Genomic DNA, 27,137 nt, shown 5'->3' on the forward strand with positions numbered 1-27,137 from the left:
ACCTGGACAGCTTGAAGGCGCAGATTCTTTCCCTTTTTTAAATCATTCACAGATGGCAGCAAATGCAATAAATGCTGAGTTGGGCCAGAACGTGGCCCACCACCCAGATGTTCCACCTGGATTCCTGCGCCAGCCCCCTCCCCACCCCCACCCCCACCCGGCCACTAAGTAGCCGGCAGAATCAGCCCCTCTCCAATCATGCTTCTGCCTTGATGGTGCTCCTTGGAAGAAGCCCAGATTGTTTTCAGACTAAGGACCCAGAAAGGCTGGACAGCTTTTTGTTCTGCCACCAAACAGGAGCTCAAGATTTCCTTCGAAAATGAGCTCAGTTGTCAGTCAAATGCGAAGAGCTTTGTGGTCCCTGTAGCGAGTGGCTGGAGAAGGCTCTGATGGTGGGATGGGTGTCAGCGATGTGCCCTGACCAGTGCGGACTGCCACATGGACTGTGCTGATGACCCTATCCCTGCAACGTGGGTTGGGTCCACAGAAACTGATCTCTGTGCACTCGTGGGCCGCTCATTGGATTTCTGCTGGCAGAGCAGGGCCTTCTGCATTTCTGACGTTTTCTTCTTCACAATCTCACAAAGGCTTAACTTATGGCAGCTCTTGAATTCACCAGAGCACAAACTATGGGAGTTTTCGGTATTATTGTATTTTAAAAATAACTAAACTCCACGTAAGTAAAAGCGTTAGCAAGGCACAGCATCAACAGTGACACTGGGAGATACCACTGTAATATTTCCTTCAATCTAAATGGTTGGACCTCTCCAATGGAACTAAATTAGTTTTATGACTCACCATCCACATGGTTTCCCAAATACTGGATTACTTGGAGCATATGAAAGTAAAATTTTAAACCCCAAGAGCAGGTGGTGTTGGGTCAGGTGAGATGTGTGATTTTTTAAAAAATCTCAAATCTGTCCACTTCTGAGAAAGTGGGTTGCACATTTAAATATTATGAAGAGGCAACATGCCTCAGATTCGACCTATTCCCCTGGTTTAACCTTGGCTAGCTGCGTTTCCTAGGGCTTGGGAAACCCAGCAGCTAAAGGGAGGCACAGAGTGCTTCATGGAGGAGGTAAGTGCCTTTGCAGCACTGCTTCAGGGCCAAGAGGAGAAGGAATGCTTCCTCCCGGCCCATCAAGATTGCCTTTGCTTCCTGAAGTGAATCCCTCAATCCACAAATGGCCCAAAGCCATCTCACTCCCTATGATCACCGACCCTTCGTAGGGTGAGACAAGTTGCCCCCAGCGCCCCCCCACCCCAGGGTCAGCAACCACCACCCCCTCAAGTCAGAGCCCCTTTCCCCATCCCATCCAACAGGGAGCCAAGCCTGTCTGTCAGGCTGGCTTCCCCATAGGAAACCTGCACGGGAGCGAATAGACACACACTATGACATTAAAACTGTACTGGCCCCAAGCAAATTCATCCTCCAACCCCTCACAAAACCCTCCCCAGTAAAGATTGGTGCTTAAGCGTAAGTAGATAGCAACATTGGCAATCTTAGGTGTTTTGTTGTGAGATTGCAACAATTAAATTTAAAAGCATTGCATTTCCATTGGTTTTATTGGCCTCTTGAGATTAAATTAAGGCAGATTTATATCTATTTAAGATACATTTCAGTCTATTAAACTTAATGCAGCATTTGCTGCACGTGCAATTATCCTCCATCACACAAACTGGTTTGAAGTTACTTAGGGCTGAATCTAATGGAACAGCACATTTCTCTACGGCGAGACCAGAAAGGGGCACGACTCCCACTCGCGTGTCAGGAGCCATTGCGCATGCATTGACAATGTAAATCGAAAGTACATGTGACGACCATGGGTACTACAGGCAATTACTCATCTGTCATCGTTTGACTCGATTGTCTTTCAGGGTGTCCTATAAAAGGCTCACCTTTTCAAGTATACTATTTCTGCGGGCAGGGGGGAGTAGGAGGAAGCTGGAAGCAAGATATTCCATCTTCACAGAATCACAGAATTTTAATGGCACAGAAGGAGGCCATTCGGCCCATCGTGTCTGCACCGGCTCTCCAAATGAGCATTATGACCTAGTGCCGTATGGGCCTTTTCCCCATACCCTTACACATTGTTTCTATTCAAATAATCATCTAATGCCCTCTTGAATGCCTCAGGGCCACTAAAATGTTCTTGAACCACAACCTGCATCCTCCTTTGCAGCTTTTGTCAATTAAGCCCTCTCACTCCATCCTCTCCTCTACAGCAATGATCACCCAGGATCCTCATCACCTCCCCCCACCATGGCCACCCCACACCACCCCCCAGCCCCCACCCCCCATCAGCACCATGTCAGGTTCCAAAGAACGAGCGGTCCCGCAGTTCAGCGATGCCTCCCTGCAGGTTCCCCTCCCGGCTGTCTGGGAATGGTGGGACATGCTGTTCCCGAGGGGTGGAAATGGAAGACCCTGCTGCTTGACCAATGCAGCCTGGATGGAGATTGCGGCCATGGGGTGCAGTGCTGCAAAAGGATGAATGGCCAGGGTAAGTGGTAATATGGTGTTGCATCAAATGGACTCTAGTGATAGTATCAGCAAAGATCCATCACAAAGGTGATAGAGGTCCTGGAAGATGATTGCTGTAGAGGAGAGGATGGAGTTGGGGCGCAAGGAAGCGAGGCCAGGCTGGGAAATGCATGGTCATCATCAGTGCCACACGGTAGAAGAGCTAGGTCCTGTGACAGTTGTGCATGATAAGGCAATGGGACCAGAACTCGCAAACAACAGACCCCATCCTATAGGCCAGAGCCTGTAGTTAGAGATGCTCAGTTTAATTGTAGGGGGCAGACCAAGAACAGGTATAATTCACCACACTAAGGCAGGACGGTGGGAGTGTCCTTCAGAACTTCGAACTGAGCTCATTACTCATGAAATGAAAACCCCAATTGCAGATTGCAGCTCCTGAAAGCTGTATCATTGCGTTAGTTTTAACTTCTATCTGCAAAACACAGCTGCATTGTGAAACCACTATACTTTAGGAAACATTTGGACTTATACTGAATACGCCTGAGTGAAAAAATAAGGATCTTCAATGTTTGACATTCCATTGTTTTTCAACCTGGCCGGAATTGCTGCCAAGTGTGGAAAATCTGCATTAATAAATTGCATGTGACAATAGAGTTAGGATCAGTAATGTTTTGTTTTATGGTAATAAGCCTAGTGGAATGAAAACAAAGAGAAGAACTGGCTATGAATCATCGGATCTAAATCACGCTGATAATATTACCCACAAATGTATTTCTAATCCCTTGTATGGATTAATGTCTGGATTAAGTCAGCAGACAAAAGAAGTCCATATGTGTTTGTCACTAATTTTGTTTAATGCAATTTTAACCCACATTTCTTCTATAAGAAAGTTTCACTTTTCCTTCAAGGTCACCAAAAGTACTGTTCAGGCGTAACCATTGTTTTTAAATAAAATCTTTTCCCAGGGTGGAAAAATCCCCATCCGATGGACGGCGCCAGAAGCCATCGCCTACCGCAAGTTCACCTCAGCTAGTGACGTGTGGAGTTATGGGATTGTTCTCTGGGAGGTGATGTCGTACGGAGAGAGGCCTTACTGGGAAATGTCCAATCAGGATGTGAGTATCTTCTGTGAATTGTTCTGTTGTAAATGAGTGAAGCTGGGTGAGGAAGTCAAGCATGGGAATGCCAGGTGGCCATGCATTTCTGTGTCATTGAAAGAAGCAGAGAAGGCATGCAAAAAAAAAAACTTTCAGTGCTGAGGAGCAGATTAAGCACCTTTATTAATATGGACACTCTTGATAAAAGAAAGATACCAATTGTAAATTGGAAAAAAAAATGTTAGCCCACAGGAGTGAAATAAAGGGCTAGGAAAAAATATATTTTTCAAAATAATAAGGAAACTATGTGTGCTGTAACGTTTGAGAAAATGTGTAATTTGTTCACCGTAATTCCTTAAAAATAGTTAGCACTAGCCTGAGCACTAGTTAACAGTGGACAATGTATCCTATAGGAAGAAGGTATGCAGAATTCTAATACAACGTACCATAAGTTTATGCCTATAATTCTTCACATGATGCATTCCTAGTCTCAAATTGTTGGGAAAAAGATGTAGAGTGGGAATACACTTCAGTGTCAAAGTTGCATTTAAGTGTTTCCCTGGATTGCATGTAATTTTTTTAAAGTTCTTGTTTTTGACAGGGGTGAAAAGGCCTGTGTCTTTGTGTTGACCCACATAGCCCATTTCCTCTTGGGTATCCCAGTAGAATTACATTATTTCAGTGTGAAACAATCATGGAAGTTAATATTCAGCACCTTTAACTGTTGCTTTGCGCCATCAAATAAATACGAGGCGTGTCTTCCCACCTGATTAATGCCTGTGTTGAAAAAGTGCGCAGAAGAATTCGGTGCAAATGCATTATGTAGTTGTAGAGAGTTGCAAAATAGACTCCCATGTGACAACACAAGGCACTGTGGTACAGCAAAGCAGAATTGTAACATCACAAATTGTATACATGAATCTAATGTCTGCATCGTATGGAATATTGTACATGTATCACTCTGAGATGCATGTAATATTGTACATGCATCACTCTGAGATGCATGTAATATTGTACATGTATCACTCTGAGATGCATGTATATGTCATTATAAGCACACAGGAAGTAATATCCCTTACTCATACAGGGAAACAGGGCCTGGAGATCACTGCAATTCAGACCATGTGACATAATCTTGGGAACCTGGGATCTAGACCAGTCCAACATATTCTTTGCTAGCAAAAATAAATGTTTGAAAGCGGATTAAAACAAATCTTTCTCTGCTCTGCCTTTTAAATTGCAAGGATCAGGTCTCCAACCTATCATTGTTAAAACATTTTGTTTTTTGCAACTCAGCCTCCTCTTTTTTTCCATTCCCATCATGACTGCCTTGTCTCATCATCTTCCAATTTGTTTCCCTTCTAGTTTCCTCTTTGCTTTGCCCTCTCAGTGTGGCCTTACTTGATCTCCTTCTCTCTCTTGTGACTCTGCTCCAAGTACCTTTACCATCCCTTAGAATGACCTTATCTTGTCGAATCCTTTTGTGGTATCATAGTGATACTTTCTGGCCTCCTCTTTATTTCCTCCCATATCAACCCTACCTGGCTTCCTCTTCCTCCAGACACATTGGGGGGAATTTAATACCCATGGTGATCAGGGGTATTTAATCGGGTGAGAGGGTGCCACTGCTTTTCTGCCTCCACCCCAATTAAGTCCATGGCGGGAAGGCCCGTAGACAGACTTCCGCCATGCCACCAAGTGAGACCCTTAAATGGGCAACTAATGCCCACTTAAGGGCCTCTTCCTGCTGCTGGTATTCATTCGTGGGCTCCCGGGGGCGGGGGGAGGTAGGAGTCCCTCATTCAATTCAGTACTTAATCAGGGGTACCGGCATCAGGAAGGGGGTGTCTTCTTAGAGTCACCCCTCTGCCCTTGCTGCCAACCTCCCTCCTCTGTGACCCCCCAATCCTGCGATCACCCTCCTGCCATCACTCGCCTGTGGCCTGGGATGCAGTGATGATCCTAGGCCTCAGGTGGGCATTGTACTAGCAGCAGCCATCCCTTCCCCAGCTGCTGTTCAGTGAAGAGCTGCCGGCCTTCCACCCTTGGGTCCTTGATCCCAGGGAACGCCCGCTGCTGCCCAGTTACATGCCTGAGTGGCACTGAATGCAGTGGGCCTTCCCCAAAGGAGGCAACGTGGGGGTCTCACATACCCTCCAACCAGAGGGAGGGATCCCCGTCACCGCCATTTATTACCGCCCTTTGATTTTGTTTAATTATTTCTCTTCCTCCTGCCAGTCTCACCCCTCTCAAACCTCTCCTCCCCACACTCCTGTGTTGTCTTTTAGGTTGTAATAATTTTTCTGTAATCCAAGTTTTTAAAAAGTGTGACATGCATTGTAAAAATTCATATGGCCAGATATAATCCTACTCGCGTCATAGGAGTCATTTGCAGCATGGAAGGAGGCCATTCAGCCCATCGGGTCCATGCCGGCTCCCCTCAGAGCTATCCAGTCAGTGCCATTTTCCCATTCTATCCCCACAGCCCTACAGATTTATTTCCTTTAAATGCACATCCAATTTCCTTTAGAAACCATCGATCGCCTCTGCTTCTACCCTCATAGGCTGCAAATTGCAGGGGCAGTTTAAAAATCATAATGTGCCATCTCATTTTTATTCGACTGACCAATTTGCAAAGTTTCTGGAAACTGTCGCAAAACTCCCCAGTGCGCTATCCCTTTAACCGACAGCAGCCAAGACTACCGTTAAAGGAATAGTTATCTCAAATGCTCCATTTACACAATACCCCCTCCGCGAACACAAACACGTATGTGCTCGCGCACACACACACACACACACATGCATAAGATTCATTAAGATGAGCCAAGCTGAATGCGATCTGTGTGTTTATACTGAGAGCTGGCCAGATTCGATGTGCGCACCGATCGTATTAAATTACCCGTCCTCAGCACCGGCTGCATTTCATTTTCCACAGAAAAACAGTAGGAGATTCACATCAGGCATTTACATCAGCCCAGTGCCACTCCCCTCCTTCCCTGCTCACAGCAGCTCAGAGCTCAAGAGATAGATAGAGATGGCCTCTAAATTCTCTCCTGGACTAAACCTGGCTTAGTTTAAATTCTTCTGTATGTTTTCCAAGTGCAAATCAGCTCAGAAATATCCAGACTCTGGATCACATAAATTGAAAAATCAAACTTGGAACTGAATCTAAAACTTCAGGTGCGGCCCCTCAGAGCTACATCCAAATTCAGTTTTTCTCCAAATCTAAATTAAGCACAAATGTCCATCCCTTTAGGCTTTATTTTAAATAATGCGAATGGGAATTATTTTGACTTTATGCAATGGTATAACAGTGAGCCAGTTTTGCATCTCTCCTGATTTTTATTTCCATTGAACTGAATCGGGAGAGGTGGAAATAGGTGGCCAATTTGCTGTCACCTGATTTACATTACAGCATCAAGCCTCAATTACTCCTATTGGGTCAGCATTTGGCAGTTTTATTTAGCTGCAAATTTGTGGCACCTGTATAACAAGGGTATAAAATTGTCCATTTATCTGAGTTTAACATAGCAGCATAGCCTGAGTCTTGCTTCGTGCCAAAGGGGTCCCAACAGTGTTAAAAGCCACGATAAGCACACGCTTTCCCTTTCACTCTTGCTTAATTCGACCATATTCCTCAGAGTAGAGTTTTATTGTGATACAGCGACTCACTGATGTTGTCCTCTATTGATTCCTCATTCAGGTAATTAAAGCGGTTGATGAGGGGTATCGGCTGCCTCCCCCGATGGACTGCCCAGCTGCCCTGTATCAGCTGATGCTGGACTGTTGGCAGAAGGATAGGAATAACAGGCCTAAGTTTGAACAGATTGTCAGCATCCTGGACAAGTTGATTCGGAATCCCAGCAGCCTGAAGATCATCGCTAATACTGCAGCAAGGTGACACAAAGGATTGATTCTTATATTTTTTTAAAAAATGTATGACTCCGTTTTTTTTTAAAAAAAAACAACTAAACCAAAGAATCAGGATTTTCCTGTTGGTGCATACTACCGGTCAATTTAACACAATTAAGTTCTGGTGTTCAAAAGGGTGAACAATGCTGGCCATTCACAGACTACAGCGATGTGAGAGGCTAGTTAAATAGTGCCCAGAGTGACATCCACTTGATTTACCCACTCATACTCTGAATTCAGTGGCAATATGTACCATCTCATGCTTTCTCCTACACCATTATAATTCATTCTGAGGAGAAAAAGAGGGACAACCATGGAGCAGACAAGGGGTTAGGGGTGGGTGGCAATAAGAGGGATCATACCCATCCTAAAACATGTTTTTAGCAGGAGCTAGGTCTTCTATCCGCCTCTAAATTCCAGAATTGTCTTTGTTGTTTCCCTACAACCACCATTGTTAAGGGGTGTATTCATTTCAGCTATAAAATGCCACAGAGGCAGAAACCTTCAATGCATTTAACAAATCCTTGGATATACACTTGAAATGCTGTAACCTAGAGGGCTATGGAGCAAGAGTTGGAAAGTAGGGTTAGGCTGCATAGACCTATTTTACATGGCACAGGCACGATGAACTGAATGGTCTCCTTCTATGCCATAATTTTTTTTTACATATCTATGTTGCCACCAGACCGTTCACAAGACGTTAATATATTATAAAAAATATTAAGCCTCAAATCCCAAATTGCTTTTTGGATTCCACTATTACTTTTGTTGTAATTTGAATAGAATGATTTAAGGATTATGGCATATACATAAATGAAGCTAGTTTTAAGTGGACTCCCTTGGGTGTATAAGCAGTCTGGTGGTGTGGTAATACATCAGTTATGCAGCATAATGCGATGTGATTTAGTGCCAGAGGCCTAGCCTTGATCAAACACGATAATTCATTCGAACGTAGTTCATTTTGTAAAATAAACCACAAACAATAGGCTACTGCTTCCCAATCTACTTGTGTGGCATTCTAAATTAGGTTGAAATCAGTGCCTCCTGATTCGCAAGGAGTTACTACTTTTTGTTTACGCTAATATATTTAGGGAAACTGTACATCAATTAGGGATGAATAGTCCTCGAGGCTGGTTGTGGATTATCACATCATGAGCTCCTCCTTCTGGTTCAGAGTCTTATATTGGGTGGATATTCCAATCTCCTGATGAATATGACAGACAAATCTCACCAGTCCTCAGCTGGAACATCTAAGTGAGGTACTTCATTAATCAGAAACAAAAAAGAACCACCTTCTTTCAAAGCCACCCAAAAAATTAGGAGAAAGTTAAATAGAAAGCAGGATGCAATTATAAACCCTAACTCAAGGTAATAATGACATTAGAGTACAACTCTTTAAAATTGACTGCCACTGATAAGAATTTTAAGCATATCATCTAAATAAATAACATATACATCCATTTAATGATTTTGATTTATATTTTTCTGTCAAACCCTGCATTTTCTCCAATCCTAAAGCCTCAGTTTGCATTCTAAAGGTGCGTATAGGGGTTTCAGCAACTGTTGAGCTGAGACAGGGACAAAATCGAGCAATGTTATGGAGGTGGAGCAAGGTGGTCTTAGATATGGCACAAGTATGAGGTCGGAAGGTCATCTCAGGATCAAATCTGACACCGAGCATTGCGAACAGACTGGCTTAATCTCAGGCTGTTGCCAGAATGCTCGATGGAGTTAGTAGTTAGGGAACAGAGTTTGGAGTGGGGACCAAAAACAATTGCTTCAGTCTTACCAATATTTAATTAGAGGAAATTTATGCTCATCCAGTATTCTATGTCAGATAAACAGTCTGATGAGACTCGGCTATCCCGATGCAACCCTGGCTGCATTCTACCCACCAAAAACTTGAGGTCATCCAAAACTCTGCTGCACATGTCTTATCTTGCAGCAAGTTCCACTTCCCCTTTTACGCCCTTGCTTGCTAATGAACATTGGTCCCTGGTCAAGCAACAACTTGCTTTTAGAATTCTCATCCTTGCTTTGAAATCCCTTAATGGCCTCATCTGCAATCTCCTTCAACCCCACAACTCTCCAAGATACCTGGACTCCTCTAGTTCTGGCCTCTTGTGAATTTTCAATCGTGTTTGTTCCAATATTGGTGGCCAAGCCTTCGGTTTCTGGGCCTAAACTCTGGAATTTCCACCCTACACCTCTGCATCTCTCTACCTCACTTTCTTCCTTTATGACACTTCTTAAAACATACCTCTTTGCCCAAGCTTTTGGTCATCTGATTTATTGCCTCCTTTGCAGTTCAGCGTCATACCTTGTTTTATAATGCGTCTAACGTAGGAACATATGAATTAGGAGCAGAAGTAGGACATTCAGCCCCTCGAGCCTGCTCTGATAAGATCATGGCTGATCTGATGTGGCCTCAACTCTACTTCCTACTTCCCCTCTAAAACCTTTGACTCCCTTGTCAATCAAGAATCAACCTAACTCAGCCTTAAAACATTCAATGATCCTGCCTCCAGTGCTCTCTGAGAAAGAGAATTCCACAGACTAACAACCCTCTGAGATAAACAAGTTTCTCCCCATCTCCTTCTTAAATGGGGTGACCCTTTATTTTTAAACTGTGCCCCCAAGTTCCCGTCTCTTTCATAAGGGGAAACATCCTTTCAGCATCCAACCAGTCAAGTCCCCTCAGAATCCTTCAATAAGATCACCTCTCACTCTTCTAAACTCCAGTGGATACAGGTCGAACCTCATAAGATAATCCATTCATCCCATGAGCTTTCTCTGAATTGCTTCTAATGCAGTTATATCCTTTCTTAAGTAAGTAAGTAAGGAGACACAGCACTCCATACGCTGTGCAACTGTAGCAAAACTTCCCTATTTTAATATTTCATTCTCCTTGCAATAAGCTACAACATTCCATTTATATTCCTAATCATTTGCATACTAACTTTTTGTGATTTATGTACCAGGATACCCCATCACTCTGTACCAGTTCTGCATTGTCTCCATTTAAATAGTATACTCCTTTCTATTCTTCCAACCAAAGAGGACAAGTTAACATTTTCCTACATTGTACTCCACCTGCCAGATTTTTACCCACTCCCTTAACCTATCCAAGACCCTTTGCAAACTCCTTATGTCCTCTTCACAACTTATTCTCATACCTATCTTTGTGTCATCAGCAAATTTAGCAACCATATATAGGAACATAGGACTTAGGAGCAGGAGAAGGCCACTCAGCCCTTGAGCCCTTTGGTCCTTTCATCCACGTTTTTTATTATTTACGGGATGTGGGCATCACTGGCTAGGCCATCAGTTATTGCCCATCCCTAATTACCCTGGAGAAGGTGGTGGTGAGCTGCCTTCTTGAACAGCTGCAGTCCCTGTGGTGTAGGTACACCCACTGTGCAGTTAAGAAGGGAGTTCCAGGATTTTGACCCAGTGACAGTGATGGAACGGCGACATATTTCCAAATGAGGATGGTAAGTGGCTTGGAGGGGAACTTCTAGGTGGTGGTGTTCCCATGTATCTGCTGCTCTTGTCCTTCTACATGCTAGTGGTTGTGGGTTTGGAAGGTACTGCCTAAGGAGCCTTGGTGAGTTTCTGCAGTGCATGTTGTAGATGGTACATGCTGCTGCTACTGTGCGTCGGTGGTAGAGGGAGTGAATGTTTGTGGAAGGGGTGACAACAAGTGGGCTGCTTTGTCCCGGATGGTGTCAAGCTTCTTGAGTGTTGCTGGAGCTGCACTCATCCAGGCAAGCAGAGAGTGTTCCATCACAGTCCTGACATGTGCCTTGTAGATGGTGGACAGGCTTTGGGGAGTCAGGAGGTGAGTTACTTGTCACACGATTCCTAGCCTCTGACCTGCTCTTGTAGTCACAGTATTTATATGACTAGTCCAGTTCAGTTTCTGCTTAATGATAACTCCCAGGATGTTGATAGTGGGAGATTCAGCAATGGTAATGCCATTGAATGTCACGGGACGATGGTTAGAATCTCTCTCGTTAGAGATGGTCACTGCCTGATACTTGTGTGATGCGAATGTTACTTTCCACTTGTCAGCCCAAGCCTGGATATTGTCCAAGTCTTGTTGCATTTGGACATGGACTGCTTCAGTATCTGAGGAGTCACGAATGGTGCTGAATATTGTTCAATCATCAGGGAACTTCTGACTTTATGATGGAAGAAAGGTCATTGATGAAGCAGCTGAAGATGGTTGGGTAGAGGAGACAACCCTGAGGACCTCCTGCAGTGATACCCTTGAACTAAGATGATTGACCTCCAACAACCCCAGCCATCTTTCTTTGTGCTAGGTATGACTCCAAACAGTGGAGAGTTTTCTCTCTGATTCCCATTGACATTGACTCCAGTTTTGTTTGGTTTCCTTGATGCCACACTCGGTCAAATGCTGCCTTGATGTCAAGGGCAGTCACTCTCACCTCACCTCTGGAGTTCAGCTTTGTTGTCCATGTTTGAACCAAGTCATTGATATAGACTATAACTAGTTGAGGCCTGAGCACTGATCTCAGTGCCACTCCACTTGTTACAGATTGCCAGCCGAAAATGACCCATTTATCCCTACTCTCTGTTTCCTGTTGGTCAACAAATCTTCTATCCATGCTAATATAATGCCCCCTACACTATGATCTCTTATTTTGTGTAGTAACCTTTGATGTGACACCCTTATCAAATGCCTTTTGGAAATCCAAGTACACCACATCTACAGGTTCCCCTTTATCCACATTGCTTGTTGTTTCCTCAAAGAACTCTAATAAATTAGTCAAACATGATTTCCCTTTCACAAAGCCATGTTGACTCTGCCTGTATGCATTAAGATTTTCTAATTGTCCTGCTATAATCTCCTTAATAATAGATTCTAGCATTATTCCTATGATAGATGTTAGGCTAAGTGGCCTGTAATTTTCTGTTTTAGTCTCCCTCCTTTCTTGAATAGAGGTGTTGCATTCACTATTTTCCAATCTGATGGGACCTTTCCAGAATCTAGGGAATTTTAGAAAATTACAATCAATGAATCCATTATCTCCAGAGCCTCTTCTTTTAAGACCCTAGGGTGAATTCATCGGCTCCTGGGCACCTGTCAGCCTTTCGTTCTGATAGTTTTCTCAGTATCCTTTCCCTGGTGATTGTAATTGTTTTCAGTTCCCCCTTCCTTTTCACCTCTTGATTTGTAAGTATTTCTGGGATGCTATTTGTGTCCTCTACAGTAAAGACAGACTCAAAAAATCTGCATCTGCCATTTCCTTATTAATTATTAATTAGTCATTAATTCCTCAAACCTCACTCTCCAGTGCCCGATGCTCACTTGAGTTACTCTTTTCCTTTTTAAGTATTTGTAGAATCTCTTACTGTATATTTTTATATTTCTAGCTGGCTTAATTTCTCTCATACTCAAACCTCCCCCCTCCTATTTTTTTAGTTATTCTTTGCTAGTTTTTAAATTCTGTCAAATCTCCTGACTTAACCACTAATCTTCATGGAATAGTGTGAGTTTTCTTTCAATTTCCTATTATCGTTAACTTCCTTGGTTAACTAAAACTTCACCAAGAGTATTTCTTTCTAACTGGAGTGTATCTTTACTGAGTGTTATGAAATATCTCCTTAAATATCTGCCACTACATCTCTACTGACCTCTACCTTAACCTGATTTTCCAGTTCACTTTAACCAACTCTATCTTCATACCCTTGTAATTGCCTGTATTTAAGTTTAAAAAACAAGTCTTAGATCCGCTCTCCTCTCTTTCAAACTGAATGTGAAACTCAAATCGTGTTATGACCAGTGTTACCTAGAGGCTGCTTTACTATGAGGTCACTAATTGACCCTGTCTCATTGCACATGACCAGGTCTAGAATAGCCTGCTCTCTGTTTCTCTAGAATGTACTGCTGTAAGAAATTGTCCCAAAAACACTGAGCTCACCTTCCAGGCTACCTTTGCCAGTCTGATTCATCCAACCTGTATCTTGATTAAAATCACTCCTGATTATTGCCATGCCTTTCTTACAAACCACCATTATTTCTTCCTGTATACCCCACCTTACAGTGTAGTTACTGTTAGGGGCTTATGACCTACTTCCACTGGTGACTTCTTACCATTGCCATCTCTTATCTCTACCCAAACTGATTCTACATCTTGATCTTTAGAACGAAGATCATCTCTCACTATTGTACAAATGTTATCCTTAACTGGCAGAGCTACCCCACCACCTTTTCCTAGCTTCCTGTCCTTCTAAAATGTCAACTACCCTTAAATATTCAGGTCCCAGCCTTGGTACCTTGCAGCCATGTCTCTGTAAGCTATCAGGTCAGACATAACTATTACTATTTCTATCCTGTGTAGCGCACTGGGACCTTTTATTACATTAAAAGCGCTATATAAATATAAGTTGTTGTTGTCCCATTGAGCTTTGGTTGCCACAAGGTAATAGTTTGACTCATAGATTTTCTGTCCTCTTTGCCAGTGCCACGCAATGCCAATAGCTGCATGTTCTGTGCAACAGGATGTCACAAACAGAATTTATGTGTTCTTTTGCAGTCCATGATCAGTGTGTCTTGTATGGAAAGAGGTTTGTCTTTACATACCCTCGGACTGTGTATTCCAATTAAACAATTAAGCAGCAAGCACTTTTGAGTTTTAAAAAAATATATTTAATCCCAAACACTTATCCTGCAATGTCTCACACACACTCGGTCTCACTTATACACCCACACATAAAGATCATGCACTTTTACAGATTACAGCTATCTCAGTCTCTGATCTATGGTCTCCGGTCTCCCACTTGGCAGGCCTATGGTTTTTTGAATGCTTTTGATGATTTAAGGTTGAAGTGAGGGTCTTATGAAGCAAAGGATTCACAGCAGATCGTGAGGTTTATTGTAGTCAACTAGCTAGGAGGTTGGCTCTCAGGCAAACTTTAAACTGGAACAGGTTGTGTCTTCTGGCTGCCTGATGTGTCTCACTTGTTTCTAAATCTGGTTCAGAACTGATGCTTCAGATAGCTTTGGTGGAATTGATGAGCAAACTGCTCTTAGCTGATCTTTTAAGCAGGCAAAGCACACATGGCTGTCTCACTATGTGGCTTTTCACAAGCTAATGGTCTTTTCCAAAGATAGTGTGGGGTCATGTTGATTCCCTGTTCTGTGCTGAGGGGTAACATTTCTGAGGCCCGCCCAGTCTAGTTTGGACGCGGGCAGCCATTGTGATACAATGGGAGGTTAACAGTGGCCATTCACTTCCATCTGCCCCAAATTGAGTTTCAGCCTTCCCTTTTGTCCAGTATGAAATATGGAAACAGAAACCTGGAAACTCCACAGAGCGGAAATGTCCTGGATTTGCAGGGAGTGCAGTAACGGGTGGGACAAAGGACGGTTTTACCTGCCGGCTGCAATGGCGGCTTTTTGTGCCATTTCATCCCATTCCAAGCCTCATTAGTAATTAATTCCCAGGAAACATGTTGGATCGCTGGTGAGGCAGCCTCTGATTCACCCGCCCCCATCGTCACCTCAGGCCTTCAATAATCCAGGTGCCATATTTAAAGGGCACCCTTGCACAGAGCTAATTCTCCCTAAGGGAGTCATGGCTGCCAAAGGGGGGAAACATGCTACCCCCAAATTTAGCGATGACGTCCTCAGGTGTCTACTTGATGCAGTGGAGGCCTGCCACAAAGTCCTTTACCCCTGCCCTGGGTGAAGACCAGCAAGCAAGTTCACCAATCCCGCATGGGAGGCAGTGGCAGTGGTGGTCAGCACCAACACCCTGCAAAAGCAAATAGCCACCAAAAGAGGATGCCGAAAGAGGATGAATAACTCGTTCGTTCTGCCAGAGTAAGTCACTCTTCTCTTCACACACTCACAAACCCATCACACATCCACAGGGATCTCACTCACTGCCAGTTCAAGGGACATCACCATTCACTTTCTCACACACACCTTCATCTGCCCTATGGATCATGTCCACATCCCGTCCATGTCACCACTCACCACCTACATATGCCAGGCATGCTTATCATCTGGCCTGACAGGCGTCCTGCTTACGCTCTCTCCATCTGAACTCATGCAGGACAAGCTGGCACACAACAAAAGGGAGAGGTCACAGACCGGTGGAGGAATGCTTGACACCAAGATCCTCACAGACTTTGAAAATAGAGTCATCCAGCTGGCCAGCGAAGATCTGGACCGTTCCTATGCTGACGGCGAGGTCGGCGGTGCTCAACCAAGGGAGGATCCAGCACTGCAACATCCAGCAGACAACCATGCTGTGAGTGAGTTCCCCTGTTCCGCAGTCCTCTGCCATGCACTAATTATCTCTCCTTGCTTTTGGAGGCACAGGAAGCAGCCGAAGAGGCCCATGAGCCAGGCCCTCAATTCAAGCCCAAAAGACACCTCAAAAGAAGAAACTGATGACATCCTCATTGAAGACCCATCCCAGTGTCCCAGTGCTTAGCCGAACCCTCCACCAGTGCAGAGACACACACCTCGACGGGACCTAGTTCTGGAATAGCCTCGGGGTCACAATCTGGTGAGCACATCGCATTGTCTGATCCACAGCAGGTGACGGCAGGGATTTCCCAGCTTTCCTGCACTCAGACGACTGCTGGAGAACAGAAATATGCTGAGTACGAGTCAGATGAGGAGCCTCTGGGCTCAGCCACACTTCAGCTGCTGGAGCTGCAAAGGGAAGCACCGGAACATCAGGAAGGGATGTCCGTTGCACTCCTCAGATTGCAAGGCATGATGGAGGAGTCCGTCCACCTTCAGGCTTAGGTGATAACGCCAGCATGCCAATGCACCGAGGTCAACACTAGGCTAGCAGCTGCCATGGAGACTTTGGTCCAGGACTTTGGTCCTGCACTGCTGCACGGACTGAGCTCCATCGCTGATGCCATAGTTGGCCTCCAACAATCTCAACGCAAGAGGTGTGCAGGGCAGTTCAATGTCACTCTATCTCCCCCTTCTCCTCAAGGAGTCAGCCAGGGGCCCTCAGGCACCCTTGTGGTGGGGGGGAGGATCAGTAGGTGCACACCCTGGGGCCATCCACCTATGTAACTCTGGGAGTGCCCAGCCCATCCGAATCCCCTCTTCCTGTGACTCCAGCAGCTCCAGCTTCACAGGCCAAGGAGTTGCCACTGCCACATGAGCAGGAACCTGAAAGCAGGTCGGGGCCCTCCAGGTCTCAGCCCGCCGCCAAGGTCATCACAGGCAGGGTGTAGCAGCCAGCAGGCTGCCTCCACCTCTGCTGTGGATGTCGGGTGAGCACCAAGGTATAGCGGCAGGGTTAGGAAGGTTAAGAAGGTGTAATTGCACAGTCTGGGCATAGGTGTTAATCACTTGTACTTAAAGTTCACTATTGTAAATAAATTCCCAAGAATGCCTCCTTGCCTATGGCTACTTGTTATAATGAGTAGTGTTCGTGTCACTCAGATGTGAAACCTTGGTTGCTGCACAAGATAAAAGCGGGTGTCTCATTCCAGGGCCCCTTCCCTGTGCAGTGTGTAACCTTCAGACCAAAGTGATGGTCCGGCTTCACACTCACTGGACACAGTAGTGATGCCTGCACCTCGATGGTGCTGGTCATTGCTGCCAGAATGTTGTGGGCAGGTGTCACAGAGTTCCATCATTCTCTCTGTGTGCTCTCAGCACCTTTAAGGTGGGGCTAGCCCCCCATCTCTTCAGCACCTGTGACTGGTGATGCTGTGCTCCTGAAGGGGACAGGCGCTGAAGGCTGATAAAGGATCAGGTGCATTTAAAGTTTCACAGCTGCGTCTCCATTATATGATCCTGATCACAGAGCACAAGTGAGCTGCCCTCAGCCAGACAGAAGTCAGACGTTCACAGAGGCAGATGTGAAGATCTATGGAGTGTCCACACTGTATGTCATCATCATCCTCCTGGAATCTAGCGACTATTAGGGCCTCCACTGCGTCTCCATGACATGAGCTTGAGCACTGAGGGTATGTGCACTGCCATCAGCCACACAGGAGTCAAACGTTCACAGATCCAAGGTGAGGATGCCAGGACTGTCCTCACTGCATCTCGTCATCATCCTCCACAAATCTTGTGGCTTTAAGGGCCTCACAAGGGCACCTGCCTCATCTGGCAATGATCTCATCACTGGCACCCTCACCGTCGAGGACCTCATCATCGTCATCCGCTTCGATGTCCTCCTCATCGGGGGAGACAAGCAGCTCATCCACCTCCTCCTCAGCCAAGTCCTCCCCCCGTTGCAGTCCCAGGTTGTGTAGTGCGCAGCAAGCTACAGTGATGCGTGACACCCTCAGTGGACTGTATTGCAGTGCTCCACTGGATCTCTCGAGGCACTAGAACCTCGTTTTTAAAATGCTATCATTTCTCCACCAAAGTCCAGGTTGTGGCATAAGCCTCGTTATACCGTCACTCTGCTGCAGTCTGATGCACAAGCGTCATCAGTCACGTCCTCTGTGGGTAGGCCTTGTTCCCAAGGAGCCAACCCTACAGCCTCTGTGGACCCTGGAAGATGAGACCTGCTGAGGATGTAGTAGTCTTGGACTCTCCCTGGGAATCGTGCACAAACCTGATGGATGTGTTTGTGGTGGTTGCAGACCAGCTGAACATTCAGCAAGTGGAAGCCCTTGCGGTCGATGTAGTTGACTGCTTGTTGCCACGAAGATCTAAGTACCACATGAGTGCAGTCGATGGCAGCCTGTGCCTGTGGAAAACCAGAGACCTGCACAAATCCCAGCGCTCTTGCTTCCTGGCTTTCCTGATCTTGGGCGAAATGCACAAAGTTCTGTGGCTTTGTAAAGATGGCGTCCGTGACCTCCTGGACACACTTGTGAATGGAGGCTTGCGAGATCCTGCACAGGTCACCTATGGAATGGAAGGAGCCACTGGCATAAAAATTAAGTACCACGGTCACTTTCACAGCCACTGGCAGTGGAATGCCCTCCATGTCCCCGTGGCACCAAATCTTGCAGCAGGTGGCAAACATGGCTGACCTAGTTCCCATGCACAGTCTTCAGCGACAGTGGTTCCCAGTCATCTGCAGGAATGACAGGCGCTGTCTAAAGACTCTGGGTCTATCGAGGCACCAAGAGTGACGGCTCTCTGTGGATCTTCAGCTGCATACGTAGCCGTCCCTGCAACCTCCTCATCTTGAGGAGGGTTCTCCCCCCTTTGCTGAGCCAGGTGCCTCCGCTACACTCTTGTTCTCTGCTCCCTGTAAGCCATGAGTCATACCGCTAAGTCATCAGGCTCCATGATCCTGATGTTCTCCTCCTGCAGAATCAAAGAGAGGGGTGCACGGGTTAGTATGTGTCTTAAGAACCTCTCTTGGTTAAGTCTGAAGGCCCCTTTACACATACAGGAGAGTGCTGGCCACCACAAGGATGACCGGTGTGTAGTGCACTCGTTGGATGTCCGAAACTCCACCCATCTCCACCCCATTTCAGTTGACCGATTGGCAGCAGCTTTGGCCATTGGACTGCATGCTGTGATCTCAGCTTAGGTGCAGGCATTCTCCTAACCTGCACTGCAGGGCTGCTCTGTTAGCTTGAACCATGAAGGATGCCGGTCTGAACCTGAATAAAGACATTGCAAGGGGCTGTGAGCACCTCCACCAGTGACTGTGCCATGCCCACCTTTCACAAGGGGATTCTACAACTTGCCCAGTCGGCCAATTGTTCTGCCGTCCCCTAAAACTCACATTAATTTGCTGTCTGTGCCTGAGGAGTGAAAGGTTCTGGAGTATTTGGTGGCACATTCATGCTTTTGCATTGCTTGAGTGTGCAGAAAAGCTTCAGAGGCCCGACTCCAAGCACATCAAGGGAGCTGCTGCTGAACAGTCTCAGCTGCAGAAGAATGCTCACTTTTGACAAACTTTTCCAAGTGCGAGACCACTTCCCTCCTGCCCTCTCCCGCCACGCACCCACCCTCCCCCCGGCATGTGATTGTGTGCTTCCTTCGGTCTGTACTGCCTTGCCCCCGCCCCCTCCCACCACCCCACTGGCCTGACCCGCACTGGAGCCCTTGCCCCAGCTCCACACTGAAAGCCAGCTGGGAAAAAGTGACTTGCCCGTGCCCGGCCCCCCACACCGAATGCACGGCGCCTCTTCCTTGATGTCCTATGGGTGATGCTGGTGAGCACTGCACAAGGTTGCATGCACTCACCTCCGAGTTCCCCTCGAAGTTCAGGTCGCCAGGTGCATGTTGCTTCTGTACAGTTGTGAAACTCTGACGTGCCTGGATGACGGGATGATCTAGTGTGGGGGGGTGATTGCGCTGAGCAGGGCTTACAATTAGATGCAAATGTAATAAAATGACGTTCCTGACGTGTGGTGATGGGAAACGTGGCAAGCCATTGACGGGTGGAGCGGACAATCGCAAACTGATTTCACGACTGCGTAAAATCAATTTTTGGCCTTCTTATATTGTTCCCCCTCACCACTCCGTCCTGCCCCAACCATGACGCCCGCACCAATGGGGCTGGAAAATTTTGGCCATAGTCTTTTGTGTTGGCTCATCCTTAAACAAAGCCATAAACAATTCCACGGATGGCTGTGAGGTACCCTCACCTATGCCAATAGTTAATTAGGTATTCACCGGAGACTCGATGCTGTCAGTATCCTAAATGCTAAAAGTCAAATGATTTTCAGCGGCCATCTTAACAACTTGTTTGCATCCAGTTTTTAAAAGTACTGTTTGAAAGATCATAATATGACATGCCAGCACTGGGCATGGCAAGGACAAGCCTCCCTCCTTAATATCTTTCTCCCGAGGTTATCTTGTAATGCAGGGCCTGCATGAAGTATTCCATCAGTGACCCAGTAAAACTCTGTCAGCGTGGCCAGCTAAATTCCAGAGGCAGTTGAAGGTAGGATTTCAACTGGAGCCAATTTAATAGGGGTGGGGGGGCGGGGTGGAGGGGTGTAAAATCAGGAATCAGTTGCAGACTTGGGCTGGGATTTTCCAGCCCTGGTGTGGCGGGATCTACCACGGTGGGTGTGGTGGGCCAGCCCAAAAGTCCATTGCCTTTCGTCGGGACTGGAGAAGCCTAGCGGTGGGTGGGGCTGGAAACTCCTGGCCTTGGTTTTTCAGGACCTGCTCAGTTATCAGAGCCAGATTCTGTTGGCTTACTTGTAAAGCTGGACTGATATCTAGCACAAAGGGTACATTTTTCATGTCACTCAGGGAGTAGACAATGTTCTTACAAAGATACATTCAGGGCTGTTAGTTTCATTAGTGGGAGATGTACTGCATTTTATAAGCTTAGTTCTTGTGAAAGTTTGATACTCAAAGTGAAGACTGAGCTCATTAAAAACCTTTCGTGCTTAACATCTTGCAGATTTGTTCAGGTAACCACTGAGATTTCTTGTAGAGAAAATTAGTTTATGCTTCCAGCTCCCCACAGCCCCCCACCTCACCACCCCCCACCCCCCAACACCACCAGAAACTTAGCATTGGTGATTTATGTAAGGCATTAATGGCCTGGTAGGAAACAGCAGGACAGCAACTCAGCTTATAACAACAACAGAATATAAAACACACCTAATTTGTCTGTTCCTGTATGAATTAATAGGATTCATGACCCAGCCAATAAATTGCATGGCCCAGGCCACAGACAGGCATCTGGGTCACATGCCGATGCATGCAACTGTTCCGGAATACCACCGTTCCCGGGATCTCGCACTGAGACATCACAGACTCTTCACAGTCAGATCCAAATTCCTTTAGATTACTAAATTGTCCAGATGTCCTCCCTCAGGAGGTAAAAAACAGCCAGTATCTTTACAATCACCGGGGCAGGGTTGTTGGGGGGTTGTGGGTGTTGGGGGTGGGGGGAATGCTATTCTCTCCGAGCATGCTAGTGCTGATAATTTTAGATTTTATTATAAGTTCAAACAATTTCAGCCTGAGTCTAAGTTCACTGCAGTAATCAGTAGCATGATCACTTAAGTCGCTGTATACTTGGTAATGTTTCTTCAGTTCCCTCCTTTCAGTTACCCGATTCAAAAAGATGTTTTCTTTTTAAATCAAATCGACTTATTGAATTTCCTTGTCTATTTTTACAGATAAATATTTATAAATATTTAAATTTTCATCCATTTTCCGGTTTCCAACAGTAAATGGTAGAAATGACAATCGGCAATGTTACTATGCAAACCCTTGGCACACTAGGATGGAATTGCTCGCTCTGCTGCTCTATAATGTTTATAAAGCTATTGGTAATAAAGTGGTTAATGGTGGGCAAAGGCAAGTGCTGTAAGTGCGCGAATGTTGATAACATTGCTGACTGGAATTTCCAGGCTTGAATGTGCCCTGCAAAAGTAAATAAATTTAAATTGGACTGGAGCAGCAGCAACTTATTTTTAGTATCAAAACACCAATACCACTCGCCCTATGAATAATAAAGTAAGCTTGATTTTCCCACTGCTGGAAAGAGGATCTCGTGTTCATGTTACAGATAAAATTATGTCAGGAGAAACGAAAAATGATTCAGACCAGGGTTTTCCTTGAATATTGATGCTATTGCTCCATTTTGCTATGTGCTTAGTTTGGTCTCTCTCTCTCTCTCACAGGTTAAGCCCATTTCCACTCCAGTGTAAGAGATTTCTTGACAAAAAATTTTTGCAAACGTTTACACATCTTCAAGTTATGAGTTTATTTCTAATAGGTTTCGAAATGACAGCATGCAGCAGCGGTTTCGAGCTCTTACCACTCAAACAGGGTGAAATCTCATGAAAACATACGGCCAATGGGTTGAAATCACACCCTGCAGTTTTAATGGTGAACGCAATGTGTTCGGTTAAAATTCCATTAAAATAATTGGGCAAATTCCAAACAAAACACATGGCAAACAATGCAATCTAAACTTCCCACTACTGATAGGGCCACGTGGAGATATGTTAAGGGAGTGCAGAAAGTTATTTCATAATGCATGGCATAATCCTTAAAATCTGATGAGTTTGGCAGCACCAGAGTTTCCTAGGGCAGGTGTGAGGAAGTGTCGGGTGGGCAGGAGGGGGGGGTGTCTCTCAATTAGTGCAGGTTTAGCAGAAACCCTGGTCACAGCACGTAAATGGGGTTTCTGCCAGTCTGCTGCCAAAGTTATGGTGCAGCCAACTGGGAGAGCTCCTGGTATAAATCAATGCCATGATTAATCCTTACCCTGCTGAACAAATAATTATCCTACAGCTGACAGACACAACATATGGAAAAGATGATGACCTAAGTTCAGTTAGACATCAAAGAAATCATGTATGACAATAGGATTATGTTCCAATATGTGCTCAGTTTGATATATGGTAAACAAAACAACCTAAACGTGCATAGCTAATGGGCCACTGACAGATATATTAAGCCATCATCCAGTGCAATCAACTGATCTTTTTTTAATCTCTGCTATATCTCTTTATTAAGTAGCAACCTTGATTAGTTACTTAATTCATATATGTATGTGTGCTTGTACATGCATGTTGTATATAACTGAGCTGGAATGCTTGTTGCAAGGTTTGAAATTAAGACTGATCCCTTCACCTTTTTGTAAAATACATAAAGAAACAGATGGTTGCTGACTAAACAGATACCAGGCCTGGCAGAAGTTAGATGGGAGCTGTGTGTTCTAGTCAGGGAGCCGTAGGTCCATATGTGAGTCTCACTTGAATATCATTTTCACTAGCTGCAGGAACCATCAAAGCCATATCTTAAATTCTAACAATGCCATGTTATAGCACTTGGTGTATGACATGTAGGAGGCATTTTATGAATTGTGTAGGTTTTTAGCTCTGTAGGAAGCAGAGAGAAACATTTTAATTTATATAAAGTGTCATCATTTAATCACCTAAGATTTTTACTGACCACATAAATGTAAGATATAGGGCAGAATTTTTCTCTTGACGGGCGGGTGGGCACCTGACCCGAACGAGCGTAAAATGACGTGCAACAATGTCGGGCAAGCATCCCGACGTCATTGCGCACTCGTGCAATATTTTGATCGGCGGGCACGCGCAGGAGTCGGCAGCACACCTGCTGACAATCAAGCGGTCTTTTAAGACCCTTAGTCAATTATTTGACTCAAATTTTTCGCTGCCCGTCCAACCATTTGGCTGGCAGGTGGGTGAAAAGGCTAAGCAGCCTTTGCATTTTTGGCAAAACATCATCCACAGGTGGGATGAGGTTTCGACCAATGATTAAAAAAAAAATTAAAAACTTTTTACACTCATATTTAACATGTCCCTGCTCATGTGACAGAGTCACATGACAGAGTCACATGAGGGGACGTGTTTTCATTATTTTTAATATCTTTATTTTTATGGTTAAAAATCTTCAAGCTCCCTGAGGCAGCTCTGTGCCTCAGGAGCTTTTACTACACGCACCCCCACGTATGCGCACACTTCCGTGCTTGCGCTCCTCCCACCCCCACCCCGGCAGTGCTGAGCGCTGCACCGCGCATGAAATCCATGTCAGGGCCCGATCACCCCCGGGCCTGCCCGCTATACCTGCCCATAATCTCTGATATAGCATGCTTATGCCAAACTTATCGGGGCAAATCTTCTGCCCTCACCAACCCACCAACCCTCAACCATCCCCCCTCCTCCCCCAGCTGCCATGTGCCAGACCGGAACAGCACACTTAAAAAGCACATTGCTAATATCCAGCCCCAAGAGCATGAATATATCCTGTCACAAACCACCAACATGGCGTGATAGCAATCCTGCTGCAGGTCACGGGTTTCAACATCAAATGAAGCCATATGGGTAGAAATAAAAAACACACTGTTGGCTTGAGTGCTATAGGCCCCCCCAACAGACAGGGAGAGATAGAGGATCAAATATGTAGTCAAATTTCAGAGAAGTGTAAGAATAAGAAAGCAGTAATCGTCGGGGATTTTAACTACCCAAATATTAACTGGGATAGTTTTAGTGTGCAAGGTAAGGAAGGAGCAAAATTCCTAAGTTGCATCCAGGAGGACTTTTTTTTAGCCAGTACGTAGAAAGCCCAACAAGGGAGGGGGCAGTCCTGGATCTAATATTTGGAAATAAACCCGGGCAGGTGGAAGGCGTATCAGTGGGGGAGCATTTTGGAGATAGTGACCATAACTCAGTTAGATTTAGGATAGTTACGGAAAAGGATAAGGCTGGGCCAGGAATAAAAGTTCTAAACTGGGGAAAGGCGAATTTTACTATGATGAGATACAGTTTGTCCCACGTGGACTTGGGGCAGCTACTTGCAGATAAAACTGTGTCAAAGCAGTGGGAGGCATTCGAGGAGGAAATAGCAAATATGGGCAAATATGTTCCTATAAAGACAAAGGGAGGGACCAAGTCCAGAGAACCCTGGATGTCAAGGGACATAAAGGTCAGGATTAAGAAAAAAAGAGAAGCTCATGGTAAATACCGAGGGCTCAAAACGGCAGAAACCCTAGAAGAGTATAAGAAGTGCAGTGGGGAGCTTATAAAGGAAATTAAGGAAGCTAAGAGAGTGCATCAGAAAGCATTGGTGGGTAGAATAAAAGAAAACTCAAAGGGGCTTTTTAAATATATAAAGAGCAAGAGAATAACTATGGAAAGAGTAGGGCCAATTAGGGACCATGGAGGTAATCTGTGTATGGAGCTGGAAGATGTGGATACAGTCCTCAATGAATACTTTACGTTGGTTTTCACAATGGAAAAGGATGACGGAGGTATGGACATCAGGGTGGAGGACTGTGAAATATTAGAGGAAATTAACATAGAGAGAGAGGAGGTACTAGTGAGTTTAGCAGCCTTATAAGTGGATAAATCTGAAGGCTCGGATCAGATGTACCGTAGACTGTTGAGGGAGGCAAGGCAAGAGATATCAGGGGCCCTGACAGTAATTTTCAAATCCTCTCTGGCCACAGGTGAGGTGCTAGAGGACTGGAGGACTGCTAACATTGTCCCATTATTAAAAAAGGGAGGAAGGGATAGACCAGGAAATTACAGGCCAGTCAGTCTAACCTCTGTTGTGGGAAAGTTACTAGAAGGAATTCTGAGGGGCAGAATATATCTGCACTTGGAGAGACACGGATTAAGGGATAGTCAGCATGGATTTATTAAGGGACGGTTGTGTTTGATAAATCTGATCGAATTTTTTGAAGAGGTAACCAGCAGTGTTGATGAATGTAATGCATTTGATGTGGTCTACGTGGACTTTAGCAAGGCTTTTGATAAGGTCCCTCATGGAAGACTGGTCAAGAAAGTAAGAGCCCATGGGATCCAAGGCAAAGTGACATGTTGGATCCAAAATTGGCTGAGAGGCAGGAAGCAGAGGATGATGGTAGAGGGATATTTCTGTGACTGGAAGTCTGTTTCCAGAGGTGTTCTGCAGGGCTCGGTGTTGGGGCCCTTGCTGTTTGTGGTGTACATAAATGATTTGGACTTAAATGTTGGGGGTTTGAAGAAGGAGTTCGTGGATGACACGAAAATTGGTAGGGTGGTAAATAGTGAGGAGGATAGCCGTAAGCTGCCGTAAACTTGAGAGGGAACCTGATAGGGGTGTATAAGATTATGAGGGGCATAATAGGGTGGATAGGAAGGTACTTTTTCCATTAGTAGAGGGGTCAATAACCAGAGAGCACAGATTTAAGGTAAGAGGTAAAAGGCTAAGAGGGGAGTTGAGGAGAAATTTTTTCACCCAGAGGGTGATGGGAGTCTGGAACGCTCTAGCTAAAAGGGTGGTTGAGTCAGAAACTCTCGTAACATTTTAAAAAGTATTTAGATATTCACTGGTGTTGCCATAGCCTCCAGTGCTTTGGGCCAAGCACTGGAAACTGGGATTATTGTTGTCAGATCTTTGTTGACCAGCGTGGACACGATGGGCTGAATGGCCTCCTTCTGTGCTGTAAACATCTATGAGAGAAGGGGGGTAACATCAGACCTCCAGATGTATGTTAAGTCTCCAAAATCAGGCAAACTGGCTGCTGATGGTGATCAACAGCCTAAAGGCCCAAATGGTACGCAAACATCCTGGGACCAGTCAAGAATAACATTTAATCATTTCTTATCTGCAACTGTCCCCATAACAACCAACCCATATTTACTGGCATAACATTATGCGCAAATAATTACTGTGTAAAACTAGCTCATACTTGACTTTTGGGAACAATCAAGCATTAACTACAAAAAAAATGAATGATTATTGGCAGGTGTTTTTCAGAACCTCACTGCAGGTTTCAGATCGAGCCTGTGAGCTCTGGTTCCTTCTTTTAAGTATTGGGCTTGCCTTTCTGCCTTCATTGGAATAGGGTAATCAATGCTCCAGAGAATGTTGGAAAACATTAGGAGTAGGAAATGCAGGGTGTTTAATCTGTGCATTGATTTTTATCAACATTTCTTAGTCCTGATCTACAGTCTCCAGAGAGTAATAGCTAACGTTCTGAAAATTTGCAGTAATGTTAGTCCATGAAATGAGGTGACTATTGATTAACTCCAAATTTTCAATGCTGCGGAAAGCCAAGGAAAATTGCAATCCCCAAATGAGGAGCATCCTGTAGTCTTTATTATCTTTTTACCTACACAGACCTCTTTAACTCTCTGCTGTCAGACAATATACAGATAATTGCTCATTCGCAGCAGGTTCATTTTGTTAAGGAGAAACTTCATTTTGTGTGTGATTGCTGTTG

General features: G+C 45.1%; 1 protein-coding gene across 3 annotated transcripts in view; it reads left to right on the plus strand.

Annotated features, from left to right (window-relative positions):
• epha3 (eph receptor A3) overlaps window positions 1-27,137 on the plus strand; it is a 267,227-nt gene that overhangs the window by 221,550 nt on the left and 18,540 nt on the right. For all 3 annotated transcript variants that reach the window (XM_078560154.1, XM_078560155.1, XM_078560156.1), the window contains exons 14-15: window positions 3,451-3,600; window positions 7,286-7,479. In XM_078560154.1, the coding sequence (XP_078416280.1) occupies window positions 3,451-3,600; window positions 7,286-7,479 (344 nt within the window). The remainder of the gene's footprint in view (window positions 1-3,450; window positions 3,601-7,285; window positions 7,480-27,137) is intronic.

Source organism: Cetorhinus maximus, chromosome 16 (assembly GCF_964194155.1).
Source record: "Cetorhinus maximus chromosome 16, sCetMax3.hap1.1, whole genome shotgun sequence".
Classification (NCBI taxonomy): Eukaryota; Metazoa; Chordata; class Chondrichthyes; order Lamniformes; family Cetorhinidae; genus Cetorhinus; species Cetorhinus maximus.